General features: G+C 63.3%; 1 protein-coding gene across 1 annotated transcript; it reads left to right on the top strand.

Moving 5' to 3' along the window:
• LOC116628319 (carbonic anhydrase 15-like) lies at nt 1-3,121 on the top strand. The gene is made up of 8 exons (XM_032398580.1): nt 1-64; nt 318-353; nt 1,001-1,171; nt 1,747-1,891; nt 1,959-2,082; nt 2,452-2,518; nt 2,622-2,788; nt 2,897-3,121. Exons 1-8 carry the CDS (start codon nt 1-3, stop codon nt 3,119-3,121), a joined length of 999 nt encoding a protein of 332 aa, XP_032254471.1.
• Nucleotides 3,122-9,417: the final 6,296 nt, after the last annotated feature.

Here is a 9,417-nt window from a genome sequence, read left to right as displayed (position 1 = left end):
ATGGCCCCGGGCTTTGCACTCGCCCTCCTCACCGGGCCACTGGTGGTGTGCGGGGACACAGAGGGTGAGCACCTGGACCCTGCCGTCCGTTCTGGAATCTACGCTCCCTCATAGCTCCCCCTTTTCCTGTTAAACCCTGCCACTGCGGGGTTTCCTTGGGGAATGAGATGTTGGGGTCTGGGACAGAAGAGCAGGGTCTGTGCTAGCCTCCTCTGGCCTAAGGCCTGCGCCCCCATTCTTGGACCCTGGCTGGACTGGAGCTCGGAGAGGACCCAGATGACTGTGCCTCATCTCAGTCCCCTGTCCGCTGTCTGAAGGCACCCGGTGCTACGACTCCCAGGACCCGAAGTGTGGTGAGGACAGAGTGTCGTGTGAGGCTGTGTGAGATGTCTTTGTCCTGGGACCACTAGACAGTCTGGTGCTAGCATGACCCAAAAACAGTGTGCATGTTGAGCCTGCTGTGGTCTCTGCAGGTTTCTGTCTGGGGTGCTCGGTCACACTGGCTGTCTGGGCACCAGGCGGCATGCGCGTGACCGTCCCCCTGCATGAGCGTCCGGGTCTGCTGCTGGTGTGACCTCCAGTCCTGCCACATGTGCCAAGCTGTTCGTATCGCTGGGGCCTGCAAGCCAGTCAGTGTGGCCAGCCCATGTGTGAGCAGGTGGTACCGGTGCCCAGTGTGGGACCAGCTTGGGACCCTTGTGCCAGGAGACTGTTCTACCCCCGTTCCCTGTGGGGCAGGCTACCTGCAGGCGACTGTCAGAGTATAGCCCAGCCCAGGTGGCGCCTCCCTGTGTGAGAGTGTTGCAAACATTGTGGTCTGGCCAGGTCAGGGTGTGTGCGGCAGTTGTGACCTGTCTAGGTGTGCGGGGTGGGGGGGCAGGGACGAGCTTCCTGAGGCTGGGCAATTCTCTGTATGTGTGGGAAGGAGCACCGCCTTCCTCTGTGTACCCCCAAGTTGCCTCCCTGATCCCCCCACAGATCTCTGGCTTTGTTCCCTCAGGCCCCACCCACTGGATGGAGATGGCCCTTGCTTGTGGGGGCCCAGCCCAGTCCCCCATCAACATTGACCTTCACCTAGTCCAGCAGGACCCCACCCTGGGACCTTTCATCTTCCAAGGCTACAACTCAGCACCTCCAGGCCCATGGATCCTGGAAAATGATGGCCATACAGGTCAGTACCCTGGGACCAGGACACCCCCCAGACAGGAGCAGGAACCCACCTGGGAGTGGGAACTACCCACCCCTCCCCGCACACACACACAGGAATCAAAACCTCCACAGTCAGCACAGGAACATCCACACATGTTGGTAAAGACACCCCCAACAGGGGTCATGCACCCCCGTATACAGGTGTCAGGACCCCCCTAACAATAGCAATCAGCCTTTGCCCCTAGGACCAGAAGTCAGGACATTCCCAGAAGTCAGAGCCCCGTCCCCCCTCCCCGCCCAGCATCAGGATGCCTCAGAAGTCATCACAACCCCCCAATATCACACATAGCTGTGGTGGGTCAAAACTCGAGTCACAGGGGGGCCACTCTCTCCCCCGTCCTTGCAGGGTGGGTTATTAGCCCTGCAGTCTGCTGACCCGCAGAGGGGCCTGGACACCAGATGAGGTCCTGATTCCATGGAAGCCCAGCCAGGGAGCAGATGGGCCTGAAGGGGACCTGTGCTGGCACCCTGGGCCCTAATAGCACAAGGGTGGGCAGGTGGGGGGAAAGAGACAGTCACGCGCTCCCCTACCCTCAGTGCTGCTCTGCATGGACACTGGCCCACAGAGCCGTCTGGGGATTCAGGGCGCCGGGCTGCCCCTGCCTGCCTACCGCGCCCTGCAGCTGCACTTCCACTGGGGGGGCCCTGGGCGAGGAGGCTCGGAGCACAGCCTGGATGGGCAGTGCCGCCCCCTGGAGCTGGGCTGGGGCATGGGGTAGGGTGGTGGGAGTGCCCCGTGGGAGGGGCAGCTGGTACCTCTCACGATCTGTGCCTCTCCAGATGCACGTGCTCCACATGAGCATGAGGTACCAGAGCCTGGGGGAGGCGCGAAGTCACCCTGATGGGCTGGCCTTGCTGGCGGTGCTGTTGGTGGTGAGGGAGGGTCATGTGACTCCCGGCAGTGAGGGAGGGACAGAGGAGCTCTGTGACTCCTTGTGCTTCCCAGAAAGAGGTCTGCAAAGCAGGGCAGCGTGGGCCTGTCCATGGAGTCTTGGCGGAGCTGTTGGGGGAGTGCATAGGGTTTGTAGGATTTAAAGCGTTCTGTGGGAGAATGGGGGCCAGCCAGAGGTCCTGGAGCTGTGGGGTCAGTGGGGGGTGACCTTCCCCCCAGCAGATGTCCCAGCTGACCCCTACTGGGAGTCTACCCTCTTGCCTCTTACAGTCTCCCCTAGATCCCCTCAGAGTTCCCCCTTTGGAGACCCGTCCACTCAGAGCACCTCTCACTTGCAGTCTCCTCCCCAGGAGCAAGACACTGACAAGGCCAACTTCTCCGCCCTTGTGTCAGCCCAGAAGAACGTGTCCCAGTGCGGTGAGGAGCCACGGGGTCGCAGCCGGGGCTGGGGGTGCTGGAGGCTGGGGCCGGCTGGGCACAGGGACGCCCGTTCCGGTCCCGCCTCCCCTCCCCCGCCCAGGGGTCTCGGTGAATCTGGCATCCACCTTCCCGAGGGCCTCGCTGCTACAGGATGCCTCCGGCCTCTCCCGCTACCACCGCTACTCAGGGTCGCTGACCACGCCCGGCTGCCAGCCTGCGGATGTCTGGATGGTCTTAGAGGACAGGGTACCCATCTGGCGCGCGCAGGTGGGCCCACCACCCCTTCCCTGGGCGGTGCGGCCCTCCCCCTCCCTCCCTCCCTCCTGCAGCTGAGGGCAGCCCACATCTTGACCTGTCTCTGCCCCGAACCCTCAGGTGGCCCAGTTCCAGACTGTGCCCCAGGCCGGGCTCCCTGGCTCAAACCCTGCACCGCTCATGGAGAATTTCCGCCCACAGCAGCCTCTCCAGGGGCGCAGGGTGTTGGCCTCTCCCAGCACCTCCATCAGCAAGGCAGCCTCGGCCCCCGCCCCACCCCTGGCCAGTGTGCACGGGGTTCTGCTGGGCCTGGGGCTCAGCTTGTGGCTCTGGCAGAGCCCCTAGGAGCCAGAGTCGACCCCTTCCCGCAATAAACGATGCACAGAGTGACCTTGCCCTCAGGTATCTTGTGGGGGCGGGGTGGGAGCACACTGCCTCTCCCCCTGCCCTAACCCCATTGAGGCCTCCGTGTGCCTTACAACGGGGAGACCCCTGAGCGGCCCTCCCTTACCGCATCACAGCCAGTCCCAGACCCCCACCCAGAACACCCAGACCTCCTCAGATTCCCCTGAGAGGGAGAAGGTGCCCCCATTTCCAAGGAGAAAAACTAGCAGGTCGTGGAAACACCACCTGCTAAAGTCTAAGACTACACATTTTATTTTAAAAAACAAGCTGGCTGACTGACCCCAGGCCACTGTATGGGTTAAATGGTGACTTCAGCGGACATTTCCCTGCGGCCAGGAGGTGCGAAGCTACTGGCTCCGGGCTCTGCTGCAGGCTGTGCTAGGTGAGTGGGTCCTGGTGACAAGGACAGCTAGCAAAACTGCACCCAGGTGACACTGGGAAGTTCGGCTGTGCAGCCTGAGCGTAGGGTGACACTTTCCGAAGAGCCTGTGGGGAGGCTAACTGAAGGGTTAAGTGTCCTTGGCGTCACCGTCCACAGCGAAGCTCAGACCAGATGCCACTGTGTGCAGGCAAAGTTGTCCAGTGAGAGGCTGGGTCTGTCAGTAGAGTGAGGCTGGCCAGGGCCAAGCTGCTGTCCAGTTGAGGCCGCGTGGACTGCGGTTGTATATCCCCGCGGCATTGCCCTGACTGAGGCTGTGTCCAGATGACGATGTCCCAGCCACCCATGTGTCCCTAAAGTCTGTTGGGTAATGTGTGGGTCACACACTATCTCAGTGCTTGGAGGCCCTGCCTCCTGGCCAAGGCCCCTAAGAAAAACAAAACAAAAACTACAGAACAGGAAAAACCAACACCCTCCCCTGAGACAGACCTTTGGGCTCTCCCTGAGGCTGTCCCCGGGGCTGCGACACCCCTGAGCCAGACCCTTCTGCAGCTCTGAGGCCAAAAGGGGCTCCACCCCTCCTCCTGCCCAGACTCAGTCTCCAGCCTTGATCCCCCGCTGCGCTTAGCCATCTGCACTCCCCAGACGTGATCCCCAGGAGTCCCCAGCCTCTGCGCGTCCCGACGCCCAACCCCAAAGCCGGAACGCTAGCAGGCGGTGTCTGAGGCCCCTTCTCCATCCACGGGGGTGTTGGATCTGTCCATACAAATACATTGCCCGAGGGCGCTTCCAGCACCCGTCCCGGCAACCCTCGGGGGGCTGCCCTCAATCCCCGCCGCCCTGCGGGGCCCCGGGCGGCACCGGCGTCTTCTTGAAGTTCTTCCTGGTCCGGACCCTGTTCGCGCCACCGTCTGCAGGGCCGTCCGGGGCGTCGTCGGCGGGCCTCGCGACCGCGGCCAGGGCGTTCATGGTGCCGAGTGCCCGCAGCAGGACCGGGCCGCGGGGCGCGGCGCGGGGGGCGGCGCGGGGCTCCCGGCCGGCGGGCGGTGGCGGCGGCGGCGGGGGCGGCAGCAGCTCGCGCAGGGCGTCCAGCTCGGCTCGCAGCTCCGCGCGCAGCGCCTCCAGCCCCGCGCCCAGCTCGGCGCGCACAGCCGCCAGGCCCTCCTGCAGCCGCCGCTCGCTCACCTCCAGGACGCCCGCCGGGTAGGTGGCCCCGCCGCGCGGCTCCCCGCACACGGAGCACACGGAGCCGCTGCTGCGCGCGTCCGCTCGCTCCCCGGCCCCCGGCGCCCGGGCCTCCCCCGCCGCGGCCCCCGCGCGCTCCACCAGCCGCAGCAGCCGAGGCGCGTCGGCCCGCGCCGCCGCCTCCGCCCGGAGCTGGACCCGCAGGCGAGCTAGGCGTCCCGGGGCGCGGGCTTCTTCAGGGCCCGGCCCTTTGGGCTGCGGCCCGTGGTCCCGCCGGCGGCCAACGGCCCGTCGCAGCGCCTCGCTCGCGCCGTACGCACTGCGCGCCTGCACCCACGGGCGCCCGCGTTCCGCCGCCATCCGCGCCGCCGCCGCCACCGCCACCGGAGCCGGGCCTGGTCGGGAGCCCCAGCCCGCAGCCTAGCGACCGCTGGGGCCCCGGCGACGCTCCGTGGAGATGGCCCCCGGGACGGCTGTGGGAACGACCGAGGCCTCGGGAGATCTGGCCTGGGGCCCGGGAACTCCGGTAGGGCGGGGGTGGGGGGGGGCGGGTGGATGGAGCCCCAGGGGACCCCGGCGGGGCAATGCAGGCAGGCTTGAGTTTGCTGGACCTGCTCTAGGGGACTGCGCTGTCGTTGGTGGGTTGAGCAGCTTGGACTGGCTTCTGGGCAGGGGGTGACAGGACATGGAATGAAGGCTGCAGAAGCCTAGGTGCCCAGACCAGTCAGGAAACAGGCTTGCACCCTGTACTCCAAACTGCTGTCCCCATCACAGTCAGGGGAAGGCAGGTGTGCTTATGGACCCGCCAGTCCCCAGTCCTCCTCACCCGCTAGGGCCCCCACTTCCATACCATAGTCCAGGTCCCTATTATCCCCGCCCCCACCCCTCCAGCTGCAGGAATCTGTCCTCCTCCTGGGTGCCCCCATTCAAGCTCTTCAGGGGTCTGGATGGCTCTCTGCTGTGCCCCAGTCCTCAGCCACTGGATGTCCCAGCCCACTCTACACTGCGTTCTGGACATGTCTTCTTTTACCCAACAACCTCAGCCCCTCTGAGCCTTTGCTCAGGTGGTTTCTCCTGCTGGGAACGCCCCCCCCCCCCCCCCACACCATTTGCCTGGCGGCTCCCATTCATCCCTCCTCTGCAGGACAGCCTTCCTTGGCCACCCCAGCCCCCAGCAGGTGACTCAGGCTCCTCGCCCCCGTGTTTAAATGGCTCTGTTTTCTGTCCACCGGGATCCACAGTAGGGGTCCTGAGCACCGGAGGACTGGGTCACTCAGTTTTCAGAGGTACTAAACATGCTGGATGTTGGAGGCAGGAGTAGATGAGTGAATGAGTCTGGGGCTGAGGGTCCTGAGTAGTGCAGGGCCTCTACCACCCACCCTGGTCAGCCCATGCACCTCCTCAGCCTGGCATTCAAGACCCTCGTAGTCATCCTTGCTGACTTTCCTGTCCCTGACACCTTTCCCACTTGTGTGGGCTGTCCTCACCACTGTACTCCATCCTTTTTCACCCCGGTGCCTTCACCCATACAACTGCCTGTGGCCATCACAGGGTCATGGGCAGTGCACTGTGGGCAGCATCCCTCTGCCCAGCATGCTGTTCTCACCGAACCCTAGGGCCTAGTTAGGACTCTGGGTGCCCTGGGGGGCCTCCCCAGCAAATTGTGGGGAGGGAGGGTCTGGTGTGAATCCAGGCTGGGCTGGGAGGGAGATGGCAAGGTAGCCACAGGGACCTGTGTCCCTTGAGCGCACAGGGGCCTAGCCACTATGTAGCTCTGTGCCCGTGTGCCCGTGTGTGTGTGTGTGTGTGTGTGTGTGTGTGTGTGTGTGTGAGTGATTGAGGGTGCTGCCAACCCAGTTCTTTGGCAGCCCTGGACCCAGGCCACCATGAAGACTTCTGGATCCCCTCTATTCATTCATTCATTCATTCATTGTAGCCTCTCTGGAAGGTGCAAGGGGAGGTGAGAATTTGGCACTCTGTCAAACCCCACAGAGCCCCCCATTCCTGCTGAGTCACCTGACCCCCTGGGATATCGTGTCTGGTTCTGCTGGTCCCTAGGGCCTCGTTAACCATACTCCTGCCCCCCCTCCCCTCAGCAATTAAAATATTGCAGACAAAAATGCCCTGGATTCCTTCTCCAGGCCTGCTGGAGTCAGGTTGTGTGACCCAGGGGCTCTGCCTCCTCTGAACCTCACCTGTGAAGTGAAGGAGGCCCCTAACATCTGTGGTGTGGGCACAGCAAGGAGGTTGGGAAAGGCTGGGGAGGGGGGCGGGGGGGTGATGGTGGACAGACTCCAGATCTGTGATGTGGTATGAGAGCCAGGAAGGGTGGGGCTGGGCTGCCAGGGCAGACAGGGGCCTCGAAGTTTTCTGACTATTGAGGCTGCTGGAGGGATGTGGTAGGAACAGAGCCTCTGCGGTGAAGAGCTGACGATCCTGCAGGTGCTGCAGATATGAGGTCATGGCTGGTGGCAGAGAGTCCCAAAGTCATGGGCAGACAGATTACCCAGGAGCGAGTGCAGAGTGGGAAGGGAGGCCCCGGGGACCCCGGGCAGGGCCAGGCAGGCTTTGTATGTTGGAGGGGCCCTGGTGGCCTCGGAGGGGGCAGGGGAGCCTCCCAGTCATCACGGGAGTGTCTGGAAATGCAGATGCCCAGGTCACCCCCTCCGCCAACCCCACGAGGTAGAACTGAGTGTGAGCGTTCAGGGCACGGTGGTCTTTGTCTTCTTCCGCAACTGTCTGCACACCAAGTTCTGGCCCAGCCTGGTTCTCAAGGTGGGGAGACCCTCCCGGGTTGGCTCTGAGGGTCTGGGGAGGGGCACCCCCAGGGGAAGCAGGAAGTATGGTCTGCCCTGAGCCCCCAGCCACCCTGGGAGGAGAAGGGGGCTAGCCTTGGAGCTGGGCCTGGAGTGGGCTGCCCCTTGCCTTTCTGGTCACAGACCCCGGCCCTCAGCACGGACTCTAGAGCATGGGTGCCCACCCAGTCTCTAGCCAGCTGTGCTGCTTCCTGTGGGAGCCAGACTGACTAGGCCCCTGGCTTGGCTGGGGCCTGGGCCTTGGCCCCAGGGCTCTTGGAAAGGAAGGCTGTGGTACCTTTGGGGCCCCGAAGTGCAGGCCACATAGTGGAGCGTCAGTAGACTAAACGGGCAGCTCGGGCTTGGGCCATGGCTCAAGGCACCACTCTGGGCTAGTTCATGCTGCCTCACGGAGCTCTGGTGGCCCTGTTGCCTTGCTTCAGTGTTCCCAGCTGTCAGAGCCCAGAGCCAGTCTTTGCTGGCCAAGAGATGGTGAGGGTGGCAGTGGTGACAGATGCTGGGAGGTGGGCAGGGGCCATGGGAGGCCTGTGGCCTGAAGGGCAGGTCTGAGCTGCAGGTGGCTCCTCATTTAAAGAAGGGGCGAGAGGGTCTGGGGCTTCCTGCGGGGACTGGACTTGGGCACACTCTGCCCCTGAGCACCCCTTGGCTACGAGGCCCTGGAACTGTTCCCTGGTCTCCTGGTGGCTCTGGCTACCCAGGCATTCCCTAGGAACTGTCCTGGGCCAAGGGGCTCGGCAGGGGACAAATTACCTAGTAAGGACCTTGCCTGACTTCAGTAATGAGCTCATTACCTGATAATGACCTTGTTTGCCTCATCCTGGTGTCAGCAGCCCTAGAACGTCTGGCCTGGGGTGGTTCTGACCAGTCCTGACCGTGGCCTTCAGCCTCCCCACCCGCCCCAGATGGTGCGTCAGGCCCGCCAGGATCTGTGTGCCCTGCAGGCCCAGCCTGGGCTCCCAGTGGGACCATTCTGGGTTCCTGACCACCCCCAGCTGCACAACCTGGGCAAGTGAACCCTTTAACCTCTGTGCCTCACTCCCTCACCCACAGATGGGGCGAGAGGGTTTGCGTGGAACAGAGGGAGGAGGGCCACCTCTGAGGGACACTCTCTGACCACACAGGGCTCCTCAGAGGCTCCCCTTCTACAAGCTGGGGGGGGTCTCCACGTCAGGACCATCCGCACAACCACTGGTCCCCGGCATCGCCCCTCATCTCCTCACTCCCGGTATAGGGGAGTATGGGGAGGTCTGAGGGCTGGGTCAGCCTGCCCCATCAGGGTCCCCTCACCTCCCCTGTGGCCAGAGGGCATTTCTCTGTCCTCAACTCCCTTCTCTTAGCAGCACTAACACAGCTGGCTATGGTCTCCTACTCACGCCCGCCTGGTGACCCCAGACCCTGGCAGACGCTTCTCACTCCCATGCCATCCCCCTGGACCCCCCCATGCCCCCACCTGCCTCACTTCTCCAGGCCTTGGGTTTCACCCTTTTCTTCTCAGTGGGAGCCTGATCAACCTAATTCTTTTTTTTTTTTTTTAAGATTTTATGTATTTATTTGAGAGAGAGAATGAGATAGAGAGAGCATGAGAGGAGGGAGGGTCAGAGGGAGAAGCAGACTCCCTGCTGAGCAGGGAGCCCGATGCGGGACTCGATCCCGGGACTCCAGGATCATGACCCGAGCCTAAGGCAGTCACCTAACCAACTGAGCCACCCAGGAACCCCAACCCAATTCTGATTAAGACCCACCTCTGCCCAACATCCTCTGCGAACTGCCACCTCACTCCTGCAAGAGGCCGGGATCCTGCGTGCCCCCGGGGTTTGGACCTGCCCCCTCAGTGACCCGCTTCCTCTTGTTCCCCA

The sequence above is a fragment of the Phoca vitulina genome, unplaced genomic scaffold, assembly GCF_004348235.1.
Source record: "Phoca vitulina isolate PV1807 unplaced genomic scaffold, GSC_HSeal_1.0 scaffold117, whole genome shotgun sequence".
Taxonomy (NCBI): domain Eukaryota; kingdom Metazoa; phylum Chordata; class Mammalia; order Carnivora; family Phocidae; genus Phoca; species Phoca vitulina.
This window is presented reverse-complemented; position numbering and strand designations above follow the sequence as displayed.